The sequence below is a fragment of the Scyliorhinus canicula genome, chromosome 1, assembly GCF_902713615.1.
Source record: "Scyliorhinus canicula chromosome 1, sScyCan1.1, whole genome shotgun sequence".
Taxonomy (NCBI): domain Eukaryota; kingdom Metazoa; phylum Chordata; class Chondrichthyes; order Carcharhiniformes; family Scyliorhinidae; genus Scyliorhinus; species Scyliorhinus canicula.
The window spans coordinates 244,353,874-244,368,587 of record NC_052146.1 but is presented as its reverse complement, the minus strand read 5'-3'; the positions used below and the strand labels follow the sequence as shown (position 1 = coordinate 244,368,587).

The 14,714-nt window shown below is 47.3% G+C and overlaps 1 protein-coding gene across 49 annotated transcripts in view; it reads right to left on the bottom strand.

Moving 5' to 3' along the window:
- Positions 1 to 14,714, bottom strand: part of nrxn1a (neurexin 1a) — a 2,342,145-nt gene that overhangs the window by 543,427 nt on the left and 1,784,004 nt on the right. For all 49 annotated transcript variants that reach the window (XM_038810283.1, XM_038810313.1, XM_038810330.1 and 46 more), the window contains one exon: positions 720 to 901. In XM_038810283.1, coding sequence (XP_038666211.1) covers positions 720 to 901 — 182 coding nt within the window. The remainder of the gene's footprint in view (positions 1 to 719; positions 902 to 14,714) is intronic.

Here is a 14,714-nt window from a genome sequence, read left to right as displayed (position 1 = left end):
AAGTAACTAATTTTCTTCCATTGTGCTATTTTGTTCAGAGAATTAAAAGGGTAAACTGTGAAAAACTAGAAAACAAATGAGTTATTTCACTGCAGCTTTGTAGATACAGATTTACAGTGTAACCAAACTAATTTGGAAATGGGAGAGTGATCTATCTTCATTTTTTTTTATATCATTCAATATTACTGTGAATATTTATGCCGCATTTATACTGTCCCTTTTGTGTCACTGCAAAATGAATTTTGTGATTAAAAGTGGCCGTGTAGCTCGAGTTGCTTTGTGCGGCACTAGTGCTGCCTGCTTCAGACATATGGGGTCTTGAACAGTAAGTGACAACCCTGAAATAAATCTGCCAGATTCACTAAGTTGGTCTCAGAAAAGATTGATTCTTAACTGATGGCGGGCTTTAATGAACTGGCAGGTTTCCTTTTGAGGTTTCCCAATCTGAGAGACATACTTCAGGTGTAAACAGCTCTAGCATGACTAATATTAAAGTAGCTTCAAAAGACTTCCACAAAGTGTGAGAACACTGTTTTGCATTTCCAAAGACTGCAGTATAAATCCAAACTAAAATTCAGTGCACACTAAAACCTCCTTAATCTTGACATGTTAACACGTCATTATTTTTCATAAAATCCAATGAACAAAACAATAACAAATTTTGTCTGGATTTTGTTTGCGTAGAGAAAATCATTTTCAATCTGCGTTTGATTACTTACAATGTGAAGCTGTAGATAGTCTCCAAGCCCAGTAGAACTATCTACACGCACCAAAATGGCATCTTTTACGTGCGTGTCAAATCCCACAGCCAGTCTGTCTGCCCGGGTACTTGGTCTGTCATTGGGGGGCCATGTATAAGTGATTAGTCCACCGCCACGGCTAAAGATGTACGTTGTGCCAGCTGGAAGAAGAAAATAAATATTTTCAGAAGTTTGTCTTTTAAAAATTAAGTATAGGAGCAGAGATGGTTATATATACAACAATAAAATCACAATTATCTGTGCAATAACATACTTGAATACAATTTATACTGTACATATAAATGTTATGCAATATATTGTTCTGCATTCTGAAATGCATAAAATATGTACACTTCTCTCATTGCCTTGAATAATAAAGTGTTACTATGGTAACACTGACAACAATAGCTCTGTTGTGAACTTTTCATCTATGTCATGTCAGTTCTACTATACGTAGTACGCACTGTATAGAATAAACCCATGTTAGAAATAACTATCATGGGATCTCATTGAATCTAATCGTGATGAGCCACTTGGATATGTAACTCACTGTCTTTCCACCTGTCATAAAGAAATCCAACTTCTGCATGGTGTTAGCAAGTCACCTCAGGCACGGAGGCCTAATGAACTATGAATGCCACAAGCAGATTGGTTTTGTGTTCTGTGAGCCTAAGAATGCTATGCAACATAAACACAATGGATACAAATGCCTCATCATGCACTTACATGATTATAAATCAGATGAAAACATAGATACCCCTGTGGTATCACACAGTGATTCAAATTGGCTGATCATCTCCTACTGGTTTATGATCAGGATGGTACATCAACAAATAAATGTTAACTACCTCCTGCATTTGTTAGAGATCTCGGCCCAGAGTTTCCACTGAAAAATCTTTCAGATAACTAATTTATTTTCCTAAAACCCACTTCCTCTTTGGAGTCAACAGCTAAACACAAGAAGGTTGATTTGACTCAGAATAGATTTGCAGGCAGGAGTTCTGAAGTAGGTGGTCAGATCGATCAGAAAGGAAATGACTTAAACGTGTCATTGGAACTCTAAACAGGAATGGGAATTGAACCAAGTGCTGGGGTGCTGGGAATGATCCCTGACGGAAAGTAAGGGGTGCAGGGTGGGAGGGGGTTGGAGTGTGACTGCCTAGTCAATGCCAGTCAAGGGCGGCAAAGGCACTCCCAGTGATGAGGAAGCTGGGGAAGTACTTTGTGTGGGACCCAGGGGAACATCCTGCTCTTTGACCTCAAATATCCCACATACAAGTAGCACTTCTGGAACTTTCTGTGGCCTCTTTTGGCAACCCCCTCCCAATATGGCTTAGCTGTCATGGTGAGTTTTATGTGGACCTCCTGAATGCAGTAGGTGAAATGTTGCTGCAGTGCTGATTGCATCAATATTTAGATTTAAACTCGGGCCCTTCTATATTTATAGCAGGAGTTTCAAGCTTGCTTAAATATCAGAAATGGAGAAATATCACTGGGCGGAATGATGCAGCCTAAGGGCAGAAATGGACTCAGGTAGTTTGAACTCCATCCATGCTCTCCTAAAGATTTTTGGAAAATCCTGTATTTGGCACCATTGACAAAGAGGAAAATGGACTTCATCCAGCGTAGTCGTTGGTCAAATGGACATGTAAGGGAGATTGGCAATAAGGTGGAATTCTCAATCAACATCTAATGGTCAGATTGACACTGATAAAGGATGATCACTTGTGTAATGGAATTTTGGGGGAAAAAAGGAATTATGACACTGATTTGAAAAATGGGACTTTTCCCCTGTATTTTACAAAATATTTTCACCCAATTTGTTGCTTGCAATTCTATATTTGGTTCCCCATCTGGTATTGCAAGCAGATAGACAACCTGATACTTTCAATTAACTGCTTGAATGTGCGTGAGACAGGGATGGGACAACTCACCCTTCTATTTTTCACTATTCCTCAAGGGAAGTGCATGCATGGTTCAGCATCTCCCCGGGGTCTTCCATGTGCATGTGGCCAATAACAGAAAAGAACCCTATCATTCAACAGTTCAATACCATGGTGCACGCAAGCCCTGTGCCACTGATGCCGTCAGCACCCCGATCAAATCCAAAGGTTAAAATGTAAAACTAACAACTTCACAGGTCCTTTATTGACTTGGTTATATTTACCTATGGAAAACAGGTTACTTCTAAAATATCATTCTAATACATTGTTCTTCTGATAATCTTAGAGCATTAGTCATAAATGTTTGCAATATATGTTTTGTTTTGTAGCAAATATAAACCTTCCTGGCAAACAGCTGTGGCTCTGACCTCGCCATGTACTGTTGTGGCTGAATACACTAAAGGGAATCAATGAAAATTAGCTGTTTATGTCTTATTCATGACACCAGAGAAGACACCATCAAAAGCTGAGTTACAGCTTTTAGTTGGAAGCAGAATTTGACAATCTTTCCCACCAAATGGCAAAGCACATTGCACATATAGAATAAACAAAAGGCTTGGAATGAACAGGTCACTGATCACTTGGCCTCCTCACTTTGTTGCTTATATTCTGTGTGAAATAAGTTTGTCTTGTCTTAGTCATCTTTTTATTTGGCATGAGTCCGCATCCCTAATAAAACATCAATCGGCACTTAATTGACTACCTCACTCAGAGAAGCTACAGCTTGATTGGTGTGGAAAGTGGAAGGTCACGTTTAAGAGATGAATGAGAGGCATACTGTTGGAGCAAAAGAAACTTTACGTTGTATATAACTAAGAAATGTTTCCCAAGAGTGCTTACTGCTGCCATTGGAGAGGGAGTAAGAAGTCTTACAACACCAGGTTAAAGTCCAACAGGTTTGTTTCAAACACGAGCTTTCGGAGCGCAGCTCCTTCCTCAGGTGAATGGAGAGGTATGATCCAGAAACATTTATATAGACAAAGTCAGAGATGCCGGACAATGCTTGGAATGCGAGCATTTGCAGGTAATCAAATCATTACAGATCCAGAGAGAGAGATAATGACAGGTTAAAGAGGTGTGAATTGTCTCAAGCCAGAACAGTTGGTGGAATTTTGCAAGTCCAGGCCAGATGGTGGGGGGTGGATGTAATGCGACATGAATCCATGATCCCGGTTGAGGCCGCACTCATGCGTGCGGAACTTAGCTATAAGTTTTTGCTCGGCAATTCTGCGTTGTCGCGTGTCCTGAAGACCGCCTTGGAGAACGCTTACCCGGAGATCAGAGGCTGAATGCCCTTGACTGCTGAAGTGTTCCCCGACTGGAAGGGAATATTCCTGCCTGGTGATTGTCGCACGGTGCCCGTTCATTCATTGTCGCAGTGTCTGCATGGTCTCGCCAATGTACCACGCTTCAGGGCATCCTTTCCTGCAGCGTATGAGGTAGACTACATTGGTCGAGTCGCATGAGTATGTGCCACGTACCTGGTGGGTGGTGTTTCCACGTGTAATGGTGGTATCCAAGTCGATGATCTGGCATGTCTTGCAGAGATTGCCCTGGCAGGGTTGTGTGGTGTCGTGGTCGCTGTTCTGAAGGCTGCGTAATTTGCTGCAAACAATGGTTTGTTTGAGGTTGCGTGGTTGTTTGAAGGCCAGTAGTGGGGGTGTGGGGATGACCATGGCAAGATGTTCAGCTTCATTAATGATGTGTTGAAGGCTGCGAAGAAGATGTCGTAGTTTCTCCGCCCCAGGAAAGTACTGGACGATGAAGGGTACTCTGTCAGTGGTGTCCCGTGTTTGCCTTCTGAGAAGGTCGGTGCGGTTTTTTGCTGTGGCGCGTTGGAACTGTCGATCGATGAGTCGAGCGCTATATCCCGTTCATACAAGGGCATCTTTCAACATCTGTAGGTGTCTGTTATGCTCCTCCTCGTCTGAGCAGATCCAGTGTATACAGAGGGCTTGTCTATATAAATGTTTCTGGATCATACCTCTCCATTCACCTGAGGAAGGAGCTGCGCTCCGAAAGCTCGTGTTTGAAACAAACCTTTTGGACTTTAACCTGGTGTTGTAAGATTTCTTACTGTGCTCACCCCAGTCCAACGCCGGCATCTCCACATCATTGGAGAGGGAGGCAGGGAATATTTCAACCACCAAAGGTGGGTGAATTGCGGGCCAGTGGGTGATTAAAAATATCTCAAACCTGACCACAGCCCACCTCCAGCTTTCCCACTTCTGGCTTTACATGCATAAGATTACATATATTGCATGTATGACATATAAGCAAGCTATTCGACCTAAGCAGTTCATCATGAGGATAATATTGCCCTTGAGCCTTTACATATTTCCTTATCTAAATCTGCCATCATTGCCGTAGATTTCCTTCTCCTTCATATGCTTGACTAGCTTCCCCTTCAACACAGCTTATACTATGCTTATACTATGCTGTACTGTGTACCCGAACAGGCTTCGGAATTTGGCGATTAGGGGCTTTTCACAGTAACTTCATTGTAGTGTTAATATAAGCCTATTTGTGACAATAAAGATTATTATTATTATGCTTCAAGGCATGCCGCCACTCCTTGGGTAAAAAAGTTTCTTCTGAATTCCCTATTGTGTGAGTATTTTGATGGCCTCTCATTATTCTCTTTCCTATAAGTGGAAACAGTCACACAATATCCAGAGGGCACGATCAAATGGCCACGCTACGCCAGAAAAGCAGCTTGCCGTGGCACAGTGCGGCCGATAAAAGCCAGGAGACCCCATTCCCGGGATCTACCTGGCTCGGAACACCTCGCGTGCTCTCACAAGACTTGGGTGTAAATCCCGCCCTCAATGTGCAGGATCACCTTTTCGCAAATCTGCATATTAGAGTGAGACAGTTAGACTCTGGGACTCTCCCACAGTGCTTGGGGCTGTGGAGGAGGGCCGGGATCACTTTGGGGTCCTTGGAGGTCGGGACACTATTTAAAAATGACCTCCCGATCTATCGCCACACTTGGGAGTTCATTTTTTCACCTAATTCATTTTTTTTCTAATTAAGGGGAAATTTGGCGTGGCCAATCCACCTAACCTGCACATCTTTGGGTTGTGGGGGCGAAACCCACGCTAACACGGAGAGAATGTGCAAACTCCACACGGACAATGACCCAGAGCCGGGATCGAACCTGGGACCTTGGCACCGTGAGGCCACAGTGCTAACTCACTGCGCCACCGTGCTGCCCAAATAGCCATGTATTTGTCAGCACTGCGAGCACGGGGAATCACGTGGCTAAATGCGCTCGCTATGGGACTTTGTTCCCATTTGGCTGAATCAAGCCCAACACATCAAAACATTCCACAATTTTAAAAACCTCTATTTTAGGTTATCCCCCAGCCTTCCCTTTCAAGAGTTAAAAGGTCCAAACTGTTTAATTTTTTCCATCATGTGTCAGTATTTATTTCTGGTATTATCTTTTTGAATCACCCTCAACAGTGATCATAACTCCATGCAGTACTGCAAGTGTGATCTTACCAAGATTCAGTACAGGTTTAACTTTCGTACTTTTCAATCCCGATGCTCTTGAAATAATGCCAAGTGCTTAGTGTATTTTTAAATGTCCTTGTTAACCTGTGGTACAAAGATCCCTTTCTTCCTGTACGCCATCTAGACTCGGACCTTCCAAGTAATAAGTGAAGTCCCTATTCTTCTTATCAAAATGTAGTTTTTTGCTCATTCTGAAAGCTTATTACTGTTCTCCTGTAATTTTTTGTGACTTCCCAACCCAACATCCCCACCACCCCAATGTGTTCGGCCTGATTTTTCCTCTGGCAGAGGAGTCAGAACTACTTCCACATGCTGAACCCACCCCAGTTGCTTTGGCGTTTTCACAGAAACACGCCTTTAATTGGGCGGCATGGTAGCACAGTGGGTAGCACTGTTGCTAGACCCAGGATCAATTCCCAGTTTGGGTCACTGTCTGTGTCGAGTCTGTGCTTTCTCCATGTGTCTGTTGGGTTTCCTCCGTGAGCTCCGGTTTCCTTCCCCAAGTCCTGAAAGACGCGCTGTTAGGTAATTTGGACATTCTGAATTCTGCCTCAGTGTACCCGAACATGAGCCGGAATGTGGTGGTGAGGGGCTTTTGACAGTAACTTCATTATAGTGTTAATGTAAGCCTACTTGTGACAATAAAGACTATTATTATTAATTGGCATAGAGACAATTTCCCCTGTCCAATCATTGGCAGTAGGCAGGCTCTCAAAGCTGGAGGGCCACTCAGAGGCGTATCAACTTGACAGGAAATGCAAGCTGCAGTTGAAGGTAAGCAGCAACTTTATCAAGGAGGCAACTGCTCATCTCAATTTTTTTAAGTAAAGAACATGGCCAGGATTCTCCGAGCCTCTGCGCCGAAATGGCGCTCGGCGCGGGGGCGGAGAATGGGGCCTCTGACCTGCGATGGGGTCTGAGGCTGGGACGGGATTCTCCAGCAACCGGAGAATTGGCGGCAATCGCGCAGGTGCGGTTGACACAGCGCCGGTCGGGGGTCATTGAAAGAGGCCACTGCGGCAATTCTCCGTGGTTGGCTGGCTGAGTTCCCGCCAGCATAGTCATGTATGGTTCCACCCGGCGGGAGCTCGGCGACGCGGCTGTGGTGGTCGTCCTGCTGGGGGGCGGGAGGATCAGTCTCCGGGGGGGAGGGGGGGGGGGCCCTCCACCACGGCCAGGGCCGTGAGTGGGAGCCACTGATTGGTGGGCGTGCACAATCTGGGGGGACCTGCCTTCTTCTGCGCCGACCCGCTGTGTGACTCTGCCATGTTGTGCGGCACTGGCGCGCAAGCAGCCACTGCGCGCATGTGCGGACCCGCGGCAAGCAGTGCAGGGCCGCGTTAGGAAGCTGGAGCAGCGTGGAGCACTCCGGCTCCTGCTGGCCCCTGTGGGCTACAGAATTGCTGGGCCAAGAGGCCCGTTGACGCCGGCGTGAAACAATCCGGTGTTTACGCCGACATCAACACTTAGCTGCATTTTTAGAGAATCCTACCCCATGTGTAGCAGCCAGGAAGGGTGACTTTGCCTGCACCCGTACCCAAGTATGCAGGGAGGGCCTGCGTGGCCTGCCTGGGACAATGGCCCTTCCCTGCCTACCATCAGGTTCCCTGCCTGCTGGCCTCCTTTCATGTATCTTTTTAAAAAATAAAGATCCATCTACCCTGCACATCCTTGGGTTGTGGGAGCGAAATCCTCACAGACACAGAATGTGTAAACTCCACACGGACAGTGACCCAGGGCCGGTATTCAAACCCGGGCCCTCAGCGTCGTTGGCAGCAATGCTAACCACTGTGCCACTGTGCTGCCCTAATGTATCCTTAACAAAGCCGCCATGAACCTAATTGACAACATGCCAGGAACAACATGCCATGACCATGACAGGTCACGGAAATTTAGCCTTTGGTGTGATCAGAGTTTTAAAAATTGTGTCTTGATTTCAAAGCCAAACTGTTAATGTAAATTGTTAACAGCAGTGGTTCCAGGACTGATCCTTGTGGAATACCACTTCCCACCTTCAGCCACTCTGAATAACTACTCTTTACTCCCACTTTCTGCTTTCTGGCTTGAAGCCAGCTAACAAACTATTGTGCCGCTTCTTCCCTGATGCTGCCTTCTCTGACTTTATCATCTGGAATGGAGCACCTTATCAAAGGTCTTTTGAAAATCCCCCATACCACAACCCTCCAGCCTGGCAATCCCCAAGTGCTCAGCTTCTTCCCTGATGCTGCCTTCTCTGACTTTATCATCTGGAATGGAGCACCTTATCAAAGGTCTTTTGAAAATCCCCCATACCACAACCCTCCAGCCTGGCAATCCCCAAGTGCTCAGCGACCCCCGCCCCCAAAACAAAAACCCTGCAATCGTCTACATAACTGGCATTTATTCACTCCTCAGCTGTTTTTCTGGCTGCTCCACAGGCAACCAGCCCATCAATCTGGTTTATTGTCAGGCATGAAGTCAGTTGAGAAAGCAGGACATCCAGGGACCTGCACTTCCAGGTTTTCCATTCACAAATCCTCCTCTCTACACTCTTCATGGCCCCGAATAAATATCGGGCCTGGATGTTCAAAAGGAAAGAATATCAGGACTTTTTGAACAAAGAGATCTGTTTTTATGATTCCAAAATTGTTTGCCATGTTTTCAGAATTCATGCAGGCTCCATTTTGAGTGGCTGAAAATATGAAAAAAAAAGCAAGTGTCTATAATATCTCCAGATGCAAAAGGGGACGATCGTGCAGCTGATCGCTTTCCACTAACTCCTATCAGGCTCTGGCTCATTAGTGATGCTGTGTACTATTGAAGCCCATGTGGTGAATTATAAACCTCAGTAATTCACACTATATTGTACCACATGTATTGAGCCTGTACTCTGTACTGGATTGTGTGTAATCGCGCGGCCCTGCCCATAGGGGGAGATGAGGAGTTTGTACTGGGCTCCACTCTTGGCTCCGCCCATGGCTCCTCCCCCAACCGGAAGTATAAAGATCAGTGCTGGGAGCCTGCTGCCAGTTCACCTTGAGTTCATCTCGTCACAGGCAGGCTCTGTTGTAAGACGATTAAAACCACTGTTCCCTTCTAACCACGTGTCGCGTGAATTGATGGTCTCATCAGCCCACCAATAATCAGGGCTGTATATTAACTCAGAAGTGTGCATAGAGTGGTGGTGTTGGTGGTGGGGGAGGGCTCTGCTTTGACAGAGGGAAAGAATGGGTTTTTTGCAGCTCCTGACAAGCAAGTGATTAGCACTTCTAATTCTGTTTTCCCACTGCAACCAAACAGATTTAAATGTTTGGTACCAGTTGGCAGACAGGGAATGGAGAGGCGGGAGAGGGGTCTATGAAAGGCTAGAGATTGGGAGGTGGGTGGAGACCAGAGATTTTTTTTAAATTATTTTTTTAAATTTAGAGTACCCAATTCATTTTTTCCAATTAAGGGGAAATTTAGTGTGGCCAATCCACCTAGCCTGCACATCTTTGGGTTGTGGGGGCGAAACCCACGCAAACACGGGGAGAATGTGCAAACTCCACACGGACCGTGACCCAGGGCCGGAATCGAACCTGCGACCTCGGCGCTGTGAGACAGCAGTGTTACCCACTGCGCCACTGTGCTGCCCTTGGAGATAAGAGAAAAGTTCACAATCTGGAGCAGGGGGAGATCAGAGTCCAGAGATACGATTGCAGGCTGGGGTTTGGGGAGATTGTAGACTTTAAGGAGGATTTCAAAAGCTTTGCGGCAGATTAGAGGATTGGGGGTGGGGTGAGGAATTTCAGGGGTTCGGTGAAGCAGATATACTGGATCCAGCAGCTAAGCAGAAAGGCACTTAAATCCCATTTGCAGCAGATCCCAACTTCCTTTAGCGGCCAGGTTGCCTGAAGATTGGAAAACTTAGTCAGCTGGGGTCAAGTATGATATATTCCAAATCTCTTCTCGCACCGAGTGGTGTACTAAGGCAGACTTTTGTCCATTTCAGTTGGTTATTCCCAGAACAGGTTTCTAGTCTGCCGCCAGAGGCTTATATACCATTACACACCAAGCATGGCTAACCAGGACTCTCTCCCACCCTTATTGACGTCTATTGGTGTGTTTGGAAGTATTTGCAGGTTAAAGTCAACCTGTTTGATCGCGTTATTAACTCACCTTCCACGGTCCTGGGGTGGGACTCAAACCCAGAGTTCTGGTTCAGAGGCAGGGATACTACTCACTGCACCACAAGATCTCCTGAAGTATGATATATGCAGCCCTATTAGAATAGGCACGGCAGCATAGTGGTTAGCACTGTTGCTTCACAGCTCCAGGGTCCCAGGTTCGATTCCCAGTTTGGGTCACTGCCTGTATGGAGTTTGCATTTTCTCTCCCCGTGTCTGCATGGGTTTCCTCCGAGTGCTCCGCGCCCACAGTCCAAAGACGTGCAGGTTAGGAGGACTGGCCATGTTAAATTGCCCTTAGTGTCCAAAAAAAAAGGTTAGGTGGGGTTGTTGCGTTAAGGGGATAGGGTAGAATTCTGGCCTTAGGTAGGGTGCTCTTTCTAAGGGCCGGTGCAGACTTGATGGACCAAATGGCCTCCTTCTGCACTGTAAATTCTATGAAAAAAGGTTTGGGCAGCACGGTAGCATGGTGGTTAGCACAATTGCTTCACAGCTGCAGGGTCCCAGGTTTGATTCCCGGCTTGGTTCACTGTCTGTGCGGAGTCTGCACGTTCTCCCCGTGTGTGCGTGGGTTTCCTCCGGGTGCTCCGGTTTCCTCCCTCTTTCTAAGGGCCGGTGCAGACTCGATGGGCCGAATGGCCTCCTTCTGCACTGTAAATTCTATGAATCTATTAATATTTAACCTGTCACTCCCATTCTGCAATGGAGCTGGTGGCCATACCACACCTTGCTTCTGTTAAAACCACATGCAGGTGGGTTGGAGGTGCCTGGGGTTGAGAATCAGATTTTTAATATTTCAACATCTTACTTGAATCAATCCCACCCACTTTTAGGAGTTAACATTTCCGCAGAGTGCATGGACTTGGGCATGAAGAATAGTTACTCGTCAAAGGCTCACAGTATTTTTGGAACCATTTCCCAGCACCTGATAAAACTGAACAAGGAATAATGAAGCTAAGCCCCCTGTGGGCCACAGAATTGCTGGGCCAAGAGGCCCGTTGATGCCGGCGTGAAACATAACTACATTTTTAGAGAATCCTGGCCCATATGTAGCAGCCAGTAAGGGTGATTTTGCCTGGTTAGATGTGCATGGTTGTCATTTCCAGGACAGAAGATGTAAATGAAGCAAATCAGGTGGGAAAGAAGAAGACATGATCATTTAATTTACTTCTGCTGACTGAGGTGACCGACTGATGATTTAAAAATATATTTCATTCAGTACACATCAGCAGATCTTCTTTGTATACCATTTTACCTTTTTTTTGTCTGATGTGGTAACTTCCAATATTTAAAACTTTTCTTTTACAGTTATCTTTTAGACGTCAGCAGGAAAATATACCAGGTGGATTTCTACGTTCCTGAGACTGAGGGTGCAATTCTCCGTAAAAATTTCAAAGTGTGGCAGTGAGCAGGATTTGCTGCGAGCTTCCCGGCGCTTCGCCCAGCGAGGCTGGCAATGCAATTCAAAATTAATTAGCCCACTTAACAAGGCCTCACGGGCTTCTCGTCGCAAATAAAGGCTGACCAGCTGATTTGTCGGGGTCGCGCTCACCAGCCCCCCACCCCTAACAAGGTCAAGCAGCACTTAAGCTGCACTTGCTCAGCCAACTCCAGCCAGCTCGCAACAAAGGCACCGAGGAGACCGGCCTCAAGATTCTGAGATGGTGACCTGGGGAGTCTCCGAGGTGTGGTGGAGGTCAGGAGGGATGTGCCGTTCCCCCAAAGGTCCCGGAGAATCAGCCACAAGGCTGCCAGTGCTGCCTGGGATGAGGTGGCAGCAGCTATCAGCTCGGTGAGTGTGGCCAGGAGGACTGGCCTCCAGTGCCGTAAGAACATCAACAACCTACTTGGGAAGCAGGAGTGACTAGACATCAACACCCACTCCACTCCCCCCCCCCCCCCCCCCCCCCCCCCCCCAGGAAGCATCCATCCCCCAACTCCCTATGCGACCCCCAGCCCTTTCTCTCCCCCTCCCCCTTCAACCCCCTTCCCTCCTTCATGCCCCTCTCCCACCACTGTGAACCACTGTGTCTCCTCAGGAAAAACTCTCCCATAACCGTCGGAAGAGGGCCCAGACACGTAGAGGGGAAACAGATAAGAATCCTCATCTCCTTCCAGGAGCATGTCCCGGAGGTGACTGGGGTGGCAGAGAGCAGACTGGTCAACAAATGGATTCTGGTGGACGGCGCAAAGGTGAGGAACCACTGGGTTCCATCCGGAGGACCTGTCAAACATAAGTTGTTATTGCCTTACTGACTGACCAATCCCTCCCACTGACCACATGTCCATTCTCCTGCAGGCCCTCCAGCCGACGGCACCGGCCGATTCCGGGTGGCCCCCTCTCCTGACTCCAAGGATAGCACCTCGGAGGAGAGCTCCAAGGATGCAACTGTTATAGTTGCGGCACAGTGCTCATCCCCACCCTCCACCAGTACAGATATACACACATGTTAGTGGTCAGGCTTCTGGGGCACAATCTGGTGAGCACAACACTGCTGGTGATGCACATCAGCACCTTCAGGAGTGGGGTGTTCAACACATTAAACGTCTTTTTGCAGAACCATTATGATACCTCTGTCACGTCATTCCGCAATCTGGGCTGACCTCCAGACCCTTTGACCATCTCTGCAGGCATCCCCCCATCCTCCCAGTGGTGCTCATCCATCCACCAGCCATGGACATGTCCCTGGAGCTGTGTCCCATCCCCTGGGCGTTTGGATGTTGTGTGTGTGGTGTTGCCTCCTGCAGTGTTCAAGAACAGTGTCCAGGCATCAAGGTGTGATTGGAATGCTAGGCAATGACTCGCACTGCGGCGTGAACCCGATTTCACCTACGAGAGCAGGCCGGTTTCATCGCAAACTGTTTAGAGCCTGGCAGGGAACCAGTTTTTGGCCTCGCCCGCTATTTATCGGCCTAGTTTCGCTTGACCGAGAGCAGCATAATCGCAGCATAAGTGTTGACACCAGGACAGGATTCGTGGATTTCTACGACAGCAAAACTGGCATTGCACTTGAACCAATTCAGCGATGTTTAAAGGGCTAGCACCGGCACCATGTGGAACACAATCGATTTCAATGAGAAAACCGGTGTGGAATTTGCCAGGTTCGCGATTGACATTCAGGAAGCTGACAAGCTGCAGCTGCATATACGCACTTCACTTCCCAAACACACCATCCCAGTCAAAGTGATGGCCGCAAGTTGAGTGGCATACCGCATTACAGACGCCGAGCTTGAGGTCCTGCTAGACCTGGAGGAGAGGTGGGCGACCCTGTACCTCGGCCCAGTTCGCCATGCCTGGGCACAGGGGGCAGAGGCTGTAAGTTCTGCATTCCCCCTTTGCCCAATCATTGGTGGTTGTCATTTCAGAGGCTAGATTTACACTCTGACCTCAATGCAGTGGAACCCTTTGCAGTTAAGGTGCATCTTCTTGTTGAGATGTGGCACCTGCGAAGCCATGTGAGGGAAACGTGATCGCTCCTTGCACCATTGGGACTCCGATACCCTGACGAAGCCTTGTGCTTACTCTTCTTGCTTCTCTCTTTTAGATAGAATTCTCGGAACCACCTCTGTTAGTGTGCAGGGCCTTGTGACCTCCCTCATACAACGATGCATGGTGAACTGAAAGGTGTTAGCAATGTCACCAGCTGGGGCTTGGAAGGACCTGCTTGTACGGAAGCTGAGTGCGGTGAGCTTGACAACCACTGACAGCTGCTGTGAGGCTGTCAGTCCAATTGCAGCAGATGATACAGTTCAGTGATTAACCTCTTGATGAATTATAGTCACAACACTGTCGCTGGTGTGAATACAAGAAGATGTTTCAGTTGAGCATCCTCGTCAACCTCATGCAGCTTCCCGTCTTTGATGATAGTGCTCCATTTGTGGGCGCTGCAATCCACAAGGGTCTGTAAGTATAGCCCCCATCACTGAACACCGTGTAGAGATCCACAACCTCATCTTCTGACCCCAACAACTTCTAAATGGTGGCACGGTAGCACAGTGGAAGGTGGCATAGTAACATAGTGGTTAGCACTGTTGTTTCACAGCTCCAGGGCCCATGGTTTGATTCCCGGCTTGTGTCACTGTCTGTGTGGAATCTGCATGTTCGCCCTATGTCTTCGCGGGTTTTCTCCAACACTCCAAAGATGTACAGGTTAGGTGGATTGGCCATGCTAAAAATTGCCCTTAGTGTCCAAAACAAAAGCTTAGGTGGCGCCACTGGGTTACAGGGATATAGTAGAGGTGTGGGCTTAAGTAGGGTCCTCTTCCCAAGGGCCAGTGCAGACTCAATGGGCCGAATGGCCTCCTTCTGCACTGTAAATCCTATGATTCTAAAGGTTTCTCCATTGACACAGCACACTGTATTTCGA